The sequence below is a fragment of the Balaenoptera borealis genome (assembly GCF_965194805.1).
Source record: "Balaenoptera borealis genome assembly, chromosome: 17".
In the NCBI taxonomy this organism is placed as follows: domain Eukaryota; kingdom Metazoa; phylum Chordata; class Mammalia; order Artiodactyla; family Balaenopteridae; genus Balaenoptera; species Balaenoptera borealis.
Window position 1 is genome coordinate 15202806 of NC_138876.1, and position 19881 is coordinate 15222686.

Sequence of the window (19881 nt, forward strand, 5' to 3'; positions counted from 1 at the left end):
ACTTTTGCATGTTTACTTCACCAGAAAACTCTGTGGAAGTACAGTGATATCTTATATTTCTTGTTAAAAATTTGGAAAACTATTTGCATGCTTTCAAAGTAGATTTTGAAGTAACAGTGCTAGTCAAAGAATGGAAAGTATATTCTAAGCAGATGTAAAATTCTACAAAGTTTTAGGATATCTTCATTTCTTAACTGTTCTAAAAAAGGAAAAACAAAACTTAAACTTGCATTCTTAGAACTTTCTGAATAATTCAGTAATTGCCTAAACTCTAGGTTTTAGCGTATTTCTTATTGTAAAGTCTTTATGATACTATATGCTTTTTTAGTAAAATAACATTTACTAATATGATTCATACTCCTTTTTATATAGCTTATTAATGGAGATTTATTTGCTTTTTCCTTTTTAAAAAATAAATTCTTCAGTTCTTATGTTGTCATAGATTATAAATAAATATTTTAGAAAATATATATCCAGTTTGTAATGAATTTCCTTGGACACTTCGGTTGTTTGTACTAAATCTTTAGAGCAGAGCGATCCATGGTTTGGGTTCTTCTGTATAGGTTATCAGTTACTTCTGTTGGATTGAGTGAGGATAAAGAAGGTGGAATTCTCTGCCATTTTACCATAGCTTACTCTTCCTTATAAATGGTGAGTTGTTTATTGTTATGCGATTAGGTAGGTAGATTCTTTGTAATAACTGTTAATTTTTAGATTTAATGATGGCACTTGAAGTTACTTACTTTGATATATATACTTGGGAAAACTTTCTGTGTTTATTATGACATATATTATAAGTAATATTGCTATTTGTTGAATGATACTCTACTCTTTTGGGTCATTTTATTGTGTAGAATATTCTAATTATCCAGTAGTATAGGTTTCAAAACTCAAAATATTCAGTATATTATCTAGGGATATTAATTAAGGAACATAACACAATCTGGTGAAGTTACTGGTGTAATACATTGCTTTAAAATATTATTTTCCTATTTTTAAAGGACATCTAGGTCTACTTGAGTATTATCAGTGTTTGTTTGGGTATATATTTCTTAAGTCATTTAGGGTTGCCATTTTCAAGAAGGGTGGCTATATTTCTGAAGTTTTTTTTTTTTTTCACTGTAATTTGTGTGAACAGACTCATTATATAGATACAAGGACTTACAAAAAACCAAAAAGCAAATGATTTACTCAGGGCTATAGGGTCCATGGTAGGCCTGTAACTAAAGCTCAGTTTTGTTTTCTAGCTTTGTAATTTAATCTATACCAAGTAATATTTCCTGTATGGATAACTTTGATCCATTAACCTAAAGATAATTTATGAAAAACTCTGCTATTCTCTCACTTTGTAATTCTGCTGGTATTTTCTTCATTGTAATAAAAAAGAAATCATGCTATAGTAACTAATTCTTGACCACACCCTTTCTTTCCCCTTCAGAAAAATTGGAAGCTCTACCACCCACCCCAGGACAGCTGAGATATGGTAATGGTTCTATAATTGTTAAATATTTGTGCATCTGTCTTTTGGACTTGAAATAACTGTGTTACTCATTAATAGTACAGAAGTCAGTAAGTTAAATCATTCCAGATAGAGTGGATTATCTTATTTATTATGCTGAAGCAAAAAGTTTGTAAACTTGGTTTAAGACATATTACAGTATTATGGAATTTCTAAGATTGTTAACCATATCTATTATTGTTTAAATATTGTTACCATCTAGAGATAGAATTATAGTAGAGGTTTTCTTAATTCCCAAGAAAAAGGGTATGTTTAGTTTGGATTTAAGTTGGGTAATTTCAGAACTAGAATTTCTAGGCTATTTTCTTTGGTGGAGAAAATACTCTGATTTGTTGTTTGTAATAATGAAGACAGTAAAGTTCATTTTAAACCACCAGGAAGAAGAGCTTTACAATGCTGCTGGTGTGCTTTCTTTATTATGATTGGAATAAATATTCAAGGGCTAATACCAAAGTAATGTAAAATAGTTTGGGATCTTAATATAAAGACAGTGGAAGAAGAGAATTATTTAGCGGTGCAGTGAATTTGAATAGGTTGTAAGTTAAAGCTAAATATTAGATGTGATTTGCTAACAACTACTGAGTTAGAGAATAATATTTCCCAAAGGAAACTGAAGAAATTGGTAGGATATCATTACATGCTGGAGAGCAAACTTATATAATTAAAATTTAGTAGCCAGTTCTTTTTAATAGTTCTTTTTACTCTCAGAGGGAGAATATAATTTGTATTAGAAATAAGTAACTTTTCCCAGCTATCAAAACAATTTAAGAATTCTTTAAGATGTTTCTTTCCCAGGTAATCTTTTTTTATTCTTCTAGCCTGGATTCATACAATCAATATCCATAGCACTGTATAATGCTATTACCATTCTGGGGGTCATATTGAAATTACCTGCTTATATGGCTGTGTTATCATACCCAAACTTCTTGAGGGCTGGTAACCAAGTATCTTTGTATCTCAAGTGCCCTGTGGAGTGTCCAGTACGTGTTTATTCGACTTTCTGAAACTTATAATTTTCCTTTGGAATGAAAATAAATTTTTATTTACAGGACACATTTACTTAGGTCTAAACATCAAAGCATAATATATTTTATAGTTCCAGGTAATTATTATAGCCGTGTAGCAACATGCCTTGGTTTTATGACCAAGTTTTTACTAAGATAGCAATTAGTCTAATCTTAAACTTAGTTTAATAACCTTGACACCTAATTTTAAGATATTTATAACTAGCCAGTTTTAGAGATGCCATCAAATTAACCCTAAAATGTTTAGTAATCCCAAAGGTTTCATAGTTACTTTGCCATATTTACATTTCAAAGATGATTGAGATGTCTGGAGAGTCTTCTCTCCAGATATACATTTAAGTAGCTCTCTTTTCACTGTAAATGTTTCATATGGTGAATTTTTAAAATTTCATTATATTCTTTTGACATGTCAAATCTGTAATATTTTTTTGAAATTCTGTATGTGTTTTAGAAGCTGATTATTATAAAATTTTGAATGTCTGGTCATTAAGCAGCTGGATCTAGGCAAAAGTCAAAGAACTAAGTCTAGACTCTTTAATTAAAAAATCCCATTTCATTAATGTGCCACTTGATTTTTATCATCTTTCATAACTTTTAAAACAATATGCTTTATAATTTAAAAGATGCTGCTTTTTACCTGGGACATTCTTATGTGATAACAAGAAGAACTCTGAAATGACCTAGGATATATACTATTTTCCCCCTTGATCTTAGTCTTCGACAGTGCTTGTGGGTAGAAATGTTTCTTGTTTTACTGGTTATTAGCCTTCCCTGATTGGGGTAGAGTGGTATCAAATTTTCATAACTTCTGGATTATATTTTAATTATACTTTCTGTGGACTTAACTGCATTAAAAGAAAAAAGATCTAAAGGCACTGAACACATATATAACCAATTGGTTTAAGGGACTATTTTTTGGATGTGGTATAAAACTCAGAGCCTTGATGTTTATTTTTAAAAAGTCCTCAGTTGAATGGATGTTGACTATACCTTGGCAAATTTATAGAATAACTAGAATAAAGTCTTAACTATCCCCAGCTTTTAATCTGTTTCACAGTCTTCCTTCAATTCTCTTAATCTGGAATTCTCTTCCTTTCCAAGTTAGTTGTCCTCAACTTATTTAACTAATGTTTATTGAGCATCTACTTTGCACTAGGCATTTTGCAGTGTGCTGAAGATGTAAATAGGAAAAAAAATGAAGCTAAATATATTTTTAAAATAGGTATTAGTTCTTCCTAGTTACACTTCTGTTTTCTCAGGTCATTCAGATTATGTACTAGATAGGTAGGGTGAGATGTGCCTTTGGTAGGAAGAGATCAAGTTACATTTTCATTTAAATCAAATATTGTTTGTTTTATTTGGTGAAAGCTATCAGGGATACTGATGTGTTGATGGGGGAAAGAGGACTTTGAACACAGATGTCTAAGACAGATGAGATAATCACATTTTCCTAACATTTGTTTAAAAAATTGTTTAGTGAGTGTAAGTGACCAGATAGCTTCCCTGATATTTGATTCAGAACACTTTTTATTATTTCTAATATGGAGATCAATTTTATGGTATCAGTCGTTAGGTCTAAGAGAGAAAAAGATTGATGTTAATAGTAATTTAACAGGTAAAACATGGTACTCATGTATTTATTTGTTCTGTCATTAACTGTATGTAATTTGTACGTGTGTGCGTTGCCAATAAGGAAACACAAAAGCCTAACACAATTAATTTTACATGTTATGTGTTTTTTATTTTGTTTTTTCCCCAGTATATCTTCCACCAAGTATATAAACAGAGGACAAGCAGAATCTTTTGTCTATGGGGAATGGAAAGCAAATTCCAAAACTTAAATCAAAAATCAAATCTATTTATGAGAGTTTAATCATATGGTCTGTTTTTGTCATTTTAAAATTATAGAAATCTTAAAACATATTTTTCTGTTTTTGATGTTTTTCAGTATTCATCCACAATGCGATTCCTTTCATAGGGTTTGGCTTTTTGGATAATGCAATTATGATTGTTGCAGTAAGTTCTTTCAACCCTTCTATTTTGAGTTAATAAAGAAATTAATGTGGTCTAAATTTTCCTAATAATTTACATATTGTAGCTATAAAGTTTTAATTAATATCATAATGAACAAGGCTATTTTAAACTATATTTCAGGTTAATTAGACTGTAGCTCAATTTTTAAGGCATCATATCTATTAATCATCAAGACTTTTGGTAAAGCATTGACAATAATAAACACATATTTATTGGGTCTATTTTATCCTGTTCTAGTTTCAACATTCTTACTAAAGAATAAAGTATGTAAAATTTTCTAATGTTATTTCATTGTATCAGCAGTTCTCATCATGTGTATGTTATTAATTAGTTCCTTGTCCAGTTTTCCCATACAAAAATGTTTTAAAGGGTGTTTGGATATACAGTCTATCCATTTAACCCAAAGATGATTTAAGTTTCAATTCAGAATACTGTGAATAATGAACCCTTCAGTCTTTGTTCCATCGTAGTGTTAAAAAGTTCTCCTTTGCTGAAGTCATTTTAATTTAAGGTTGTTTCTTGCAAGTATTGTTTAGTCTCAGGGATGGCTGATTTATCTTTCTTACTCTTCTGTGACACTTTTTGTCACTAGATAACCAATATTGGATCCAGATTATAAAGTCATGATGAAAATGCAGGTCTTCTGAAACTGCCCAGTGCTCTATCCACTTCTCTTCACTGACTCAAACTTTTAAAAAGTTCTATAAATTCTAGATATTTTGTAGGAGACCGCTCAAAAAAGAAATGGAATGATTTTAGGATTATTGAATGTGAGGGAAATATATTTGAGAGATGCCAGGGTTTTTTTTGTTGTTGTTGTTTGTTTTTGTTTTTTGTTTCGGTGTTTTGGAGGTCACATGTACTATAGATGGATACAAATAGAATATTTAGTTTCAAAATAGGGATAAAAGTATAATTTACATAGTATGGATTATAAAATTTGCTTAAAAAATATCTAAAATTGGTTCATTCAAGAATGGTTTTCTTTGGTATGTAGTCTCACCTTATGTCCAGATTGATAGGGATCAGATATCCAGAAAGTCTAGACATTCACCTGGTTGAGGAAACACAGGGTTCACACAGCAGGAAGGTATCTTGCTCCTTAAGCAGTCACAGAAGATACTGTAGCATGCACATAATTTGAAGGTGATAAGCACCCATTAGATACATAATTCTTTAGCAAAGTAGTCTGGTAAGAGCCTCTAAAATACAATTTCAAAACGCTAGTTTTTTTGACTGATTATGACATTTTCCTATTATGTATATAAGAATCAAGTTGGCTATTTTATGTATCTGTGAATATGAGAAACTTATTCAACCATACCATACTACCTTTTCTGAAATTACTAAAACCTTGAGTTGGTTAGATTATTTAAATAGTTAATGTAAATAAAGTCTAATTGTAATGAAATCCCCACTATGATGAATTTATAAGCTATAGTTTAAGATTTGATGTGTTCTTGAATAGATTGTCTGAATTAAAGCTTCTCTGTTTCATTTTTACACTCAATATTTTAGATTCTCTTTATTGACAGCTGGTACCTCTCGTTCTACCATCTTAATAATCATTTGTTTTTTTCACCTCAGTTGGGCAGACCTTAGATATTCAAAGGATGAAAGACTGTCCTTGCTACAGGGAAGTGTTGAGATGATATATTTTGCATAAAGAGGGGTGCAGGGAGATTTTGAAGAGATATCAGAATAGGGAAACTGGGTAGTTTCTTAGATCCTGAATAAGACCTTCACAGTATGGTCTTATTATTTCTTTGAAATAAATATCTAAAGTAACAGATATCTGTGTTTAAATACAGATACCAACAAGACAAAACAAACAGAACAACCACATTCTAGAGTCAAATTATTGTAATGTTCCTATTTTGTATTACTCAGGCCTGTGTCTCATTACTAGTGTAACTGAGAGTGGACTATTTTTCCAGGCCTGAGATGGTTGACTCTAATTCAGTAATATTTGTTTTTCTGGTTTACATTGAAATCCAGTTTCAGGAACGTATCACCCGTTTTTTATTTATATAGTACTGAAATAAATAATTAAACTACTGGCTTAAACCTGATTAAGAGTAATAGATATGGCAAAAAATATTATCCTGTGATAATTGCAAAATAATTCAAAAACAGTTAAATTTTCCAAAGAGGCTTTTTAATAGACTGCTAAGACTAAAATCCATAAATAATATAACTGTAGGATCTATGAAAAGGGAAATAAGTGAACATTATTATCTTAAGAATGTTTTTCACCTTTTTTTTTTAAAAAAAAAAAACAAAACAAAACACTGATTGCCTCCAAACATTGTAGGATAGCTATGACTGTTTGAAGATAGTAAGTCAAGAAGATATTTCATTCTTCTTTTCTATCATGCCATTTGATGTTTTTCCCGTTCGGTATACTCTCTTAACTGCTACCTTAGTTGTAGTCATGTAAACAAATTCCTATATAACTTCTCATAGTAGGCTTGACCTTTATTCTTGGCTGCTGTTCATACTAAGCTTTTGATTTCATAGTTTTTTATTAAATTTTTATATTATTGGGATTGCTTTTTATAACATATTATAGTGGGTTTTGGGGGGATTATTTGTCTTACAATTTAATTAGGATAGAATTGATTAAAATTCTAGCATAGATTAATCATATTAAGGTGATGAACCAAGTATAACTTTAAGACAACTAGTATTAGGTTTATTTATAATTTCTACCTCACCTGTTAACATAAAATTTGATGTAACTATGGGAAAAAGGAAAGGAGTGGATAGTCCATTGCCTTCAAACCGACCTTGACTTTATATGAGGCTTTTCATGCTGTTTGAAGGATCTTTGCGTTCTTAAATTCAACCAAATGATTAAGCACTTAAATGCTTTAAAAATACATGTATTGGCAAACAGATTTTTGGGGGGTCATTTCTAATGATTCATTTCTAATGATTCATTGATGTTAAAGATGCTGTATTTATTTTTTTATACACTATAGCTGTCAAGTGCTTCTCTTCTATAGTAATGCTCCTGATTTTTTGGGTTCCATATATAAAGATACTTCTTCATGCCTGTTTTCTTCTTCAGAAATCTGTTTCTTTGGGTATCTTTACAACCTTGTAACTTTAAGTGCCTGGGAGACTTTTGTACATCATGCTGTTTGGTCCATACTCTACAAGAATTATATTTTAAAGGAGTGGAATCAACAGGCCTAGGGGAAAGAAAATTGAGGAAATTAAACTTAGCTTCTCTTCAATTTTGTAAATAATTGAGTAATACAATATTTCTATATTACCAGATAGGACATTCTTTTTTTTTTTTCTCCACAAATATCATTGAGATTTGTAGGGCATTCTTTTTTATTCTCCATAAGTAGTATTGAGATTTTTTAAAAAGTTTTAGAAATTTTCAAGCATCAGTATTCAAGAGAGCTTTTGAAATTAAGTCCACTTATGGCCGAATTGTGTAAGGATTAGAACTGAATTAGCACAGTAGATTGTAGGATTTCTTCTTTATTCTATGCAATAATCCATTAGAATGGTTTAATCTTCTTCACTTCAGTTCCTTCTCTTTAAAGTAGAAGTAAAAATACGAGCCCCTCTTTTCTTTAGAGAAATGAGATAGACATAGAAAATCTTAAACTCTCAATAAATTCAGTGGAAATACAGTGGAACCTCATTTTTGCTGTAGCTCTATTGTATTAAATGCTATTGTTGCTTATAAATGAATCATACAGTCTCATTACTTAACGGTTAAAGAACTAAGTGTTTTAAGGATAATTTTTGAAGTCTGATTTTTTGGGTCCCTAGAAACTGGTTTTGTCTGTCTTTTAAATCTTTTATAGGGTAAATATCAATAGTATAGTTGTATCATTCAGAATTTAAAATTTAGATGAGTTGGTTGTCTTTGTGTTAAAAGCATTAAAACAACTTTCTATGGTAAGAAAATATAAATTCTAGATTATTAATTATGAAATATATTGCTATGTGTGTTGCTATTTTTTATTTTTATGAAAGCCTAATTTTAATAAATAAAATATTGATGTTATTTCTGCATGAATGCATATATTGGGTTGACCAAAAAGTTCGTTTGGGTTTTTCCATAACCTCTTATGGAAAAATCCGAATGAACTTGTTGGTCAACCCAATATTTAATAATTAAGTGAATTGCTATAGTATATGTGTATATTTATGCATATTTTATATATATAATTTTGCTGATAACACATTGATTATTTTACCTCTTTTTATTAATGTTTTGCTATTCTTTGATAGTCACTTCAGTTTTAATTTTTAAGATTAATTTCTTTGTAATCATTTTTCAGGGAACCCATATTGAGTTATCTATTGGAGTTATTTTGGGAATTTCAACTATGGCAGGTATTTAATAATAGTAATGTTATTATTCCATTGTATATTTATGAAACATTTTAGTAGGTTAGGTTTAGAAGAGGATACTTTATTTGAATGAGTTTATTTACTGAGATGTCTCTTAGTTTATCTACGTAATCCTATTCCTCTAATTTTTAATTTCGTATATGTAGCACATATTTTTCTGAGAAAGTTTAGGTACTTTAAGTTAGTTAATGGGTAACAATAATCTACTAGATTGACTATATTAAAATTTTTTTTCTTTGAATTCAGTGTTACCCTAAAACCTTCCTACTCTTTTTCTCTATCAAATTATTTATTTTCAAGTTGGGCAGAAAAGTCAAGGAAGGAAATACAAGATTGAACATCTAATTTGGTTCTGTCTCCTCTTTCCCCCCAAATACCACTGTACTCTTCATGATGCTGACATTTGGGAATGATTCTGTGTTGTTTTATTCTATGGAACACGTGAAGTAGATGAGTTAATGAAAGAGACATTTCCTCTCCTTGATTTTCTTGAATGTCACAGCTGTACATATAGCTTTACTCTTTAACTTTCAAGTATTCAAATTCCCTTAAATATTTTCTGAAAGTTAAACTACAAAATATTGTACAGGTGTTTTAATACTGAAACCAAAATGGAAACTGGCTACCACATTAGAAAAAACCTACTACTTGATGGAGGTAGAATACTATAATCTCAGAAATATTGTGTTCTATTTTGGAGATCTCAAGATTCAGAGCTGTCGAATGAACTACTTTGGATATTGTCATTGTAGTTTAGAAATGTGATAACTCTTCCAGAGCAGTGCTTTATTGATTTTTCTGACTTCTATGTAATAATTCACTTGTCCATTTTTCATTTTTTTAGCTGCTGCTTTGGGAAACCTTGTGTCAGATTTAGCTGGTCTTGGGTAAGTTCATTCATTTATTCATTTGTGCATGTGTGTACTTGCTCTATTTCTCTTCTCCATTCTCCTTTAATTGAGAAGGATTTTAAAAAGGGACATTTATTTTTGCATGTGTGTTTTATAACTAAATTTTTAACTTTAATGTTTCTAAATCAATAGCACTAAATCTTTGGTGTGCATCAAATATAGATGTCTCGCTCACATCCCAGTCATGCAGAATTAGTGTCTCTGGGGATGGGACCCTGACATTTGTGTTTAATAATCTTCTCAAGCAATTCTGATATGTGCAAAATTTTTTCTAAAACTACCATAAGGTAAGTTGAATTTTCATTTACTGAAGTGTTTATATGTATTTTATAAACATTTCCAAGGGTGAGACAGGACTAAAAGTAAGAACCCCTATCATTATTTCAGCCCCACCCTCCTCCCACTAAATCCAAAGATAAGAAATATGGCTCAAATGTGAGGATACTGACTGGGCATGTTTTCTAGGGAGAGGAATTTTCAGAGAATAATGGCCAAAACATACAGGGACTTGGCTAGTTTTTCCTCTTTTTATTCCATGTGGCAGGAATGATGAAACAAACTGAGGATGCCTACTTGGAAAAGGCCAGCTTTCTCTCTTTCTGTTTTACATTCTCTCTTCTAAGCGGCAGATGGCCTGGGCTGCTTCCTGAGCTTGGGGAAGCCTGGGAAGTATAAATTAGACTAAGTTGGCATTAATTTTTGTGATAAACATATTTTCTCTTGTTCAGTCTTTGGTTCTGTTTCTTCCTTTTTTGGTTCATTAGAATGGTAAGTTTTGAGATTTGGATCTGGGTCTAGTAGAGGTCTCCTTAGCCCTATAATCTGGAGAAAAGCAGCTTTATATATGACCTAACTCTATATATTAGACTTCTGCACTGGAGTTTGGGGCCAAAGCTAATGTTAAAAACACAGTTTCTTTGTTCTGGGCCAAAGCAGAGATTTTATATTCCTGGAATTCCTGACATAAACCTATAATGATATTACCCCTTAAACATTCCATTTCCCAGTTTCCAACATTAAGGTTAATAATGATAATATTATATAGCTACTGTGACAGCTTTCTATATTTAATAGAATCAAATGATCTAATAGATCTCTAAGGCCATTTGGTTTTGGATTGTATCATTAAACAATTATTTTTTTATTAGAGATAAAGATTTGTTGGGAGTCTTATATTTAAGAACTACTTCTCCTCTGACTTAAAAATAGCATTAGGTAACAAATACCACATTTTATCAATCTTAGTTGCACAGGTTTTTAGAACTTAACATATCTGACATTGGGATCCATCTTATAATTGATGGTATGCATAGTTTAATTGGCAATTTTTTTTCTTTCTTACAGTTCTTAAAGATTGTATCCAATAAGCAATGGCAACTTAGAATTGATAAATACTTGCAATGGCCCTGAAAATTGTAGGCTGTTTTTCTTAGTATATCAATCTGATAAATTTTGGAAATTTTTGTTTTCTGATGATAGTTATTAACTTATATGTTAAAGTGCTTTGCTTTGAATTTGGAATAAATGAATAAATTAGAAGTGTTGTAAAAATTTTTATATACCTTTAATTGTTCTTTTTAAGGTAATGGTAGAGAATAATTACTCTAAGTTAATTAATTTACCTGTGTATTAAATATGTCAGTCTGAAAAATTTTAAACCAAATATATTTATACACAATGAAGATGAAAGTTGTAAAAGAATGTTTATACCATTTCTAGAGTGCCAATTACAGGTATAGAATTATCTTATCTTTGTAGTAATTAGTTTTTCCTATGTGAGGACATAGTGTGTCTCTTTAAAAACTTATATTCTGTCCTCTTGTATTTTTAAAGACTTGCAGGCTACGTTGAAGCTTTGGCTTCCAGGTTAGGTCTATCAATTCCTGATCTCACACCAAAGCAAGTTGACATGTGGCAAACACGTGTTAGTACACATTTGGTGAGTACTTTATATGGCTTATGACGGTGAATTTGGGTAGCCAGAGCAAGACACTGTATTCAGTCCCTTGAGAAATTTGAGACTAAAATTGATTTGAGTGGAGTTTTTAACAAAAACTGTCCAAGCCTTGGCAGCTTCAGAAAAGCAGTAATTTTTTATTGACTATTTTTTGTAGGTATACTTGATTTTTGAAAAATTCTTTGTATGATTCAGTTACTGTTGAGGAGTATCAGTTATGTGCTGAGACTGAAGAACATAAAACGAGTAATAGACTATAGTTCTTTTTAAGGATTGTGTAGGTAAGGAACCAGACATATTAAATAAATTATAATTTAGTGTGACATATTCAGTAATAGAGTTATGCACCAGATATAGCAGAAGCACCAGGAAAAGAATTAACTCTTTGTGGAGAGAAATTTCTTTTGGTGTGGAGATTTCTTGGTGAGTATTAGATCTAAGCTTATTTTGAAATTATTGATGAGACATTTACTAGGTGAATGAGAGAATTCCAAGTATATTGACTAGCAAGTAGAAAAGCATGAAAACTAACTGGAAGTTCCTAGCGGAGAGAGACAGACTGCATCTGCTTGGACCCTGTCTGTCTCCCTGGTACCTAGCATAGAGTTTGGTACTTTGTAGATTCTCAGTAAATGTCTGTATGAAGACATAAAACTTAATTCAAAAGTGTATAACCTTAATAGTCATCATAGGAATGCATCATTTAAAAATCATTTATAAAAATTAAAAAATATTTTTTTAATGTAGGTGAGATCGCAGAAAAATTGTGTGTACGTATACATATAAATATATTGCAGTGGGTATACACATATTTGCAGTTTTGTCTAGAATAGATAGCATGGCAGTATCCTATGATTATGCACAAATATTCATATTATTTGATTTTTAAATAAATCATTGAGGAGGAGCTATACACAGAAATGTTTATTGTTCTGTCATTTGCAATGGTGAAAAAGTAGCAATGATTTTTAATGGTAAGGAGAGCTTGAATTCCCTGGTGGTCCAGTGGTTAGGACTCGGTGCTTCCACTGCATGGGGCCCGGGTTCAATCTCTGCTCAGGGAACAAGGATCCCACAAGCCACGCGGTGTGGCCGGGAGAAAAAAAAAAAAAAAAGAGCTTTACGTAGATTATAAGTCCATCAATTCAGTGGAATTTAGAAGTTTTTTTTATTAAGTTTATGAAACAGTTTGGAAAGGAGTTTATTATAACATGTGTGGCTGTGGGGGGAAGGAATAAGGCAGAAAACAAAGCTATGTTTACATAATGATTAGACCTACATATAATTAGGTGTACATGGGGATAAATATTGAAAAGGAATATATACAAAGGGTAGCAAATACAAATATGTTGAGAGTACTTGGTGAGATATTTCCTTTCTTCCTATCTCTGACATTTTTAAAAAGTGTTTTTCTACTTGAATACTTCTCTAATGTTAATTTATTTTTTAAAATAAATTTATTTATTTATTTTTGGCTGCATTGGGTCTTCATTGCTGTGCGTGGGCTTTCTCTAGTTGCGGTGAGCGGGGACTACTCTTTGTTGCAGTGCGCGGCCTTCTCATTGCAGTGGCTTCTCTTGTTGCGGAGCACGGGCTCTAGGTGCGCGGGCTTCAGTAGTTATGGCATGCGGGCCCAGTAGTTGGCGCACGGGCTTAGTTGCTCCGCAGCATGTGGGATCTTCCTGGACCAGGGCTTGAACCCGTGTCCCCTGCATTGGCAGGTGGATTCTTAACCACTTCGCCACCAGGGAAGCCCCTCTAATGTTATTTTTATGGCAATTTGAAAAAAAATTTTTTTTTCCTTGTTGCTTTGAACTTTACATATTATTTGTTCTAGAACCTTTTGTACATTATTTTTATATTTAAGTTACTATGATCAAAAGAAATACAGTCACAGTTGAATTTTATAGTACATAGTAATTTTTAATTTTTATCAGATACTTAAGCAAGGATTCCTCTTACAGGGGTAAATTAACTGTCAAAAAATCTTTTCTTTTGTTTCCATAGGGCAAAGCTGTTGGGGTGACTATTGGCTGCATTCTAGGAATGTTTCCTTTGATTTTCTTTGGAGGAGGTGAAGATGATGAAAAACTGGAAAAGAAAAATTAACTCTCTTAGGATACCTATAAAAAGATGTAAACTAATGTACCTCAATTATTAAATATGCTGTCACAACATTTAGGAATTAAGACAGTAACAGTATATAGATATGGGATCAACTAATTCAGCATGTATTATGGAAAACACTAACTTATTGTGGCTTGGTTTTCTTAGGACATCTTTTTTAAAAAACTTTTGTGTAAATTGTTGAAATGCTTTTTCATCAATGGCAGTCAACATTTTACCTTTTCTTTTTCTTTCTTTATACACCAAAATATCATTTAAGTATCAGTCATTGATGTGCTGTGCTGACTTGGGGTTTGCCTATTTGTTACTTACCATGTGTACATGCATGAAAGCATTTTCTGTTGTTGTTCCCTTATAGTTACAATTCAACCTTAAGATTTTTTCCAAATTACTGAAGATGTTTAACATCAGTTAAAGATTTTTTTTACTCTTTTTGGCAACATCAATTTTGTACTGTTTCACAGTAAACATTTACAATCATATAATTTCAGTCATTTAAAAAAAACTCTCACATCTATTCAGAATGGACAGAGACTTTAAGTATTTTAAGTACCTATCACTCATTTTAATTTTCAGACCTTATTGTCTCAAGAGCCGGAGATTAATCAGGATGAACAATTATGTGGTCTCCCTACTACATAAAACCATATATGTTAACAAGTGTATTATTTTGAGTTGGTTTTTTTACCAATTTAATTTCTCAGTTTTGAATAATACATAGTGATTTCTGACTCCTAAGGGAAAGTCATTATTTTAGAGTATTTTTAATGGGGATTGTGGAATTAAGGTGTGAACACTTGGAAAATTAAGAGGCAAAAAAATTTTTTTTTCACAGAAGTATAAAATGGAAACTGTCAAGAAGGTTTATGGTATGAGTGGTGAAGTTGAGGTGATATTTGTAAGGTTAATAAAATACAAATAATACTGTTTGGGAAGGCTTTTCTCCCCCCCAAATGTCTTCTCATCTGAATTGAATGAGTTTGAGTACTCATAATTTTGACATTGTTATAACTTCTTTAGCGGATTTTATTTCTGGATAACTTCTTTTGAGGTGAAAAATAAATATTTTATGTTTTGCTTTTTGCTATATATAGCCTAGTGGTCAAAAGACATATGAGGAGAAATTCTTTCTCCCTTTTTTGGTCCCTTTTCTTTTTTTGTGGTCTTTAAATCATATTTTAGATTGAAGTTACTTATGTCCAGTCTTGTGTATCTGATTTAGGCATAGATAGGATTCATATCTATACTTGTGAATCATAAATTTTAATTTTATGAACCCTTAAAGTTTGTTAGCATGTGGTCTGTTACACAGGCTAAAAAATTACTCTTAACTGTAAGAGTAGTTGAACACATCATGGGGGAGAAAAACAGAAATTAAAGTTACTATTTGGGCCGCTGAAATTATTAATTTTGCTAAATAGATGCAAAAGAAGGGAAACTTAAAGATGGCTCTATTTACAGCTACCTTATTTTTAAAGTTTTATTTGCACATATTTACTTTGAGGTCTTATTTTCAGAGGAGCTGTTTTTTCTCACAAGGCAATTTGTCATAAATTCTCTTCTGTGTACTTCAAAATGGTTTTAGTGGTGTCCTTTAATCATAGAATATAAAAATAAATATATAACATTCTTATTATGTACAAATACTATGACAGTCTCATTTGATCAAATTAGAATTTTAAAACTTAACATTTTAAATAGAACTGTGGTTTGTATCTTCCACATAATACCACAGACACACCAAAATTTTTTTTTTATTATTTCAGATGATAGGATTAGAGTGATTATTTTTTAAAAAAAAATTTTTTTTTTTGGGTAAATGTTTAAGTGCTTTTGTCCCTAACTGTATTGCCAGTCCTTTCTGTTCTCTAAAAACATATTTTATTGTGGTGCTTAAATTTTCTTTTTATTAATTAAATCCCATATCCAGAAACTTTGCCTGTGAGTTTAGAAAGGGCATTTGATGAGTGCTTTCATTTTTTTTGCTCGTGAAAATAACCCAGTCCTACAGAATCTTTTTAGCTGAGCGTCTGTAGAATTATTTAAAATGTCAAAATATGGAACATATAACCTTCATATTGAAAAGTATTTTAACTTATGGACACAATAAAAATTTGCATCATTCAGGTAATTAGTTAAAAAAAAAATGGAGCCCATTTGTCCTTAAACTAAGGTACACATTTTTTTCAAGATCTTATTCTATACTAGTATGGTGCTTTGCACAAAGTGACTTCTGAAAAATGGTTCCCTTTAAGATAATGACTTCATATAACCATTGTTTCATATTACTTGTCACGAGGAATTTTATTTCAGATTGAAACTGGAATTCTTATTTCTCATATTAGCTGTTTCTTTTTTGGGAGCAACTATAACTATGGTTAAATGCAACGTGAGCTGTGTCAGTACTCTTTGTTTGAAATTCATGTTGTCTGTGTATTATGATTTATTGACTTGTTTATGCATGTAAATTGGGTGCATTTTGTTGGCACTGTATGTTAAGTGGTGACCAATGTTTTTACAAAGGAATTGAACAAAGAAAAATACCTTTTAAGAAATTTTGGAATGTGGTTTTGATTTTGAAATTTGATTTTCTTCCTAATCTCAGAAAACCCTGGTTATTCTGTAGCTTAAAAGAAATAGGATTAATAAATGCAGATTTGTTACAGGGTTGTAGCAGTGACACTGAGACAGTAAAATGGAACTATTTACCATTTCCCTGAAGTCCACACTTGAGATACAACATTACACATTATGAGAGAAGGATGATTCCCATATTGAGATAATTTGATCTTTAATAGGATGTCAAAAAAGCTTTAGATAGAGAGATTGGCGAAAATTACACCGATGGGTATTTATTTACAGCAGAGATATCCAAGCCTTCTATGTAATAACACCTCATTTACTTTACTCCGTTTTTCCAGAAGATGAATTTTGAAGGTAATGAAAGTTTTATCTTTTACACCAAAAGTTCAGGTAAACCATTTTGAAGTAAATCTTCCTAATTTTAGAATTATATTTTCTTGCCATCTTACGAGTGTATTAAATGTAATATAATATAATCTTTTTCTTAGTGGCTAAGTGTCATCTTTATGGACATTGTTATTGTGCTGTAATGCAGTACCTTGGGAATCTGGTTTTTATAGTTTTTCATTTTCCTCCCATTTTTTTGCTGCTGTCACTTCTGGCAATTGCTCTCTCTCTCTTTAATTTGCTGCTTCTTGGTTGTGTGGACTTAGAAGCTAGATAGTCAGTCTTACCCATAAATTATTTGGGAAATATTAGAAAATAGTCTGTGGAGCCCGAGTGAGATGATGATGTCAATGATGATGATGATGGTAAATACAATGTTAGCTCCCTTTTATTAAGTACTTATTTGTTGCTATGTACTGTAGTATTTTACATACATAATCACATTTAATCACTGTAATAACAATGTTAAGTTGGTGCTGTTATCATCCCTATTTTGTATCGGGTGAATTGAGACGTGGAAAGGTTAGTTTGCCCAGGGTGTCACTATTCATAAGTGGAGTAGAGTCTGGTTTTGTCCAGGTGTGAAGTCTGTGTTCTGAACAACTTACTATGCAGTTGGGACATCAGTTGCATGGACTCTGTAATGTCTGTTCTCTGTTCAGTTTCCTTTCTGCCTCTATATTTATGGAGTTATTTTCTCACTTGCAACTTAAGGGAATTGTACTTAAAATCTCCAAGTCCATTGAACAAATCTTGTGTTTTTGGTTGCATATTATGTACTAGGAACTGTTCAAGGCTCTGAATGAACAGCCAGAACATCCGTATTCTCATGAAGGTTATTCTGTGGGGGGCATGAGTTGGGGAGGAGAATATAGGAAAGCAAATGTACACTTAAATAGTGGTGATAAGTTCTGCAGAGATAAATGAAACAAGGGGGATAGAAAGTACCGGTGGTCATACGTGGGTGCTTATTTTTATACAGGGTGGTCAGGGAAGACCTGAAAGAAGTGAGAACATACACAGCACAGATATCTGGGAAGAGAAGGTATCACGCTACATTCTAGGAGGTTGGTGTTAAGAAAATCCCCACCATATGAAATATATTTCAGTTTGGAATGCATTGTAAGATTTTTTTTTTTTTACTGAAGTATAGTTGATTTACAATGTTGTGTTAGTTTCAGGTGTACAGCACAGTGATTCAGTTTTATATATATATATATATAATTTTTTTTTTCAGATTCTCTTCCCTTATAGCTTATTATAAAATATTGAGTATAGTTCTCTGTGCTATACAGTAGGTCCTTGTTGGTTATCTATTTTATATATAGTAGTGTGTTTATGTTAATCCCAAACTCCTAATTTATCCCTCCCTGCCTCCTTTCCACTTTGGTAACCATAAGTTTGTTTTCTATGTCTGTGGGTCTGTTTGTTTTGTATATAAGTTCATCTGTATCTTTTTTTTAGATTCCACATATAAGCCATATCATATGATATTTGTCTGGCTTACTTCACTTAGTATGATAATCTCTAGGTGCATCCATATTGCTGCAAATGGCATTATTTCATTCTTTTTTATGGCTGAGTAATATTCCATTGTAGAAATATACCACATCTTCTTTATTCATTCGTCTGTTGATAGACAGTTAGGTTGTTTCCATGTCCTGGCTATTGTAAACAGTGCTGCAATGAACATTGGGGTGCATGTATGTTTTCGAATTATGGTTTTCTCCGGATATATGCCCAGGAGTGGGATTGCATGTAAGAAGTTTCCTTGTTTGTTTTGATTATTCATGTTTTCTGCATTAAGCCTAAATATTAATATTTAAATATTAATATTAATGCCCTGCATATTTACTTACAGTAGTAAATGGAAATGACTCAGAAGCATGGGGAAGCTATCCTAGAATTCATAAAGTCAGTGGATAACCAACCTATCAGCAAGTAATTTAGGGTTTGTTGTGTGCTCATAATGAAACCTTACTAACAGATCACTTGTTTTTACCAAAGTAATAAATGTTATTGACATATGGGTTGTAACACTGAAATTAGTTTTTCTCCCCTGAGGTTTAGAAATGAAGTAGTAATTAAAGCAGGAACTTGTAACATTTTAATTTTGAAGCTTCAGAACTTTCAGGATCTATTGATCTTATACTGACAGCCGTATGAAGCACATGGTGTTTTGTATTGGTATTTATATGAAATTTTATGATGTCATACCTAGGTTAATGCTATTGATAAGTTTATGAATGAAAGAAATTTCAGCAATTTTTTATTGACTTTTAAAGATTAAAAAGATGGAGTAGGCATATGGTAGATTATATAATTTCTCCACAACTACAAGTCAAACCTTTGTTTAAATGAGTAAAATGTGAGAATGGTGACTGAAGAGTTAAACTCAAAGGAACTACTTTCAGGGGGAGATGGGGGGAACCCTCAAAAACTGTACAATAAAGGAATTTTCTGTGAGAACTGTGAAATTCAGTAAAGATTTGGTATCTGCTAATAATATGAAGGCTATACATTTATATAGTGCTTTACCACTTATAAAATATTTATGCAGATGCAAGATATAAGTGGAGTTTAAGAGAGGTAGTTGAGTCAAAGAAAGCTGTTAGGCACCTTAATTAAAATTAAGATTTTTCCTTTTGCATATCAACCTCCCCACCCCCACCATTCTTGCTCTGCAGTATTGATTCTGCAGTGTGTCTGTATCTGTCTCCTTTATGTCTCAAATGTATTTTTTCTCTTCCTTATTTTCTCTTCTTTTCCTCAACCTCAGACTGATGGAAATGGAAAGTGCAGTTTTTAGAATGTATTTTATGTCCCACACTGTTACTTTAAAAGCATATAAATCAAACATTTTCTTTCCCACCGCTACTTGGGACAAGTACAAACAAGAACAAATCTTAATTTAGTTCATTCTTTAATTGTTAACAGCTTTTTTTTTTTTTTAAT

At 31.5% G+C, this 19881-nt stretch overlaps 1 protein-coding gene across 3 annotated transcripts in view; it reads left to right on the plus strand.

The window, feature by feature from the left end:
• TMEM65 (transmembrane protein 65) overlaps positions 1 to 19395 on the plus strand; it is a 56422-nt gene extending 37027 nt beyond the window's left edge. For 2 of the 3 annotated variants that reach the window (XM_082363153.1, XM_082363154.1), the window contains 6 exons: positions 1439 to 1483; positions 4493 to 4560; positions 8889 to 8943; positions 9806 to 9848; positions 11706 to 11811; positions 13837 to 19395. In XM_082363153.1, the coding sequence (XP_082219279.1) occupies positions 1439 to 1483; positions 4493 to 4560; positions 8889 to 8943; positions 9806 to 9848; positions 11706 to 11811; positions 13837 to 13938 (419 nt within the window). In that variant the 3' untranslated portion in view covers positions 13939 to 19395. The remainder of the gene's footprint in view (positions 1 to 1438; positions 1484 to 4492; positions 4561 to 8888; positions 8944 to 9805; positions 9849 to 11705; positions 11812 to 13836) is intronic. The other variant, XM_082363155.1, reaches the window with a different exon arrangement.
• Positions 19396 to 19881: the final 486 nt, after the last annotated feature.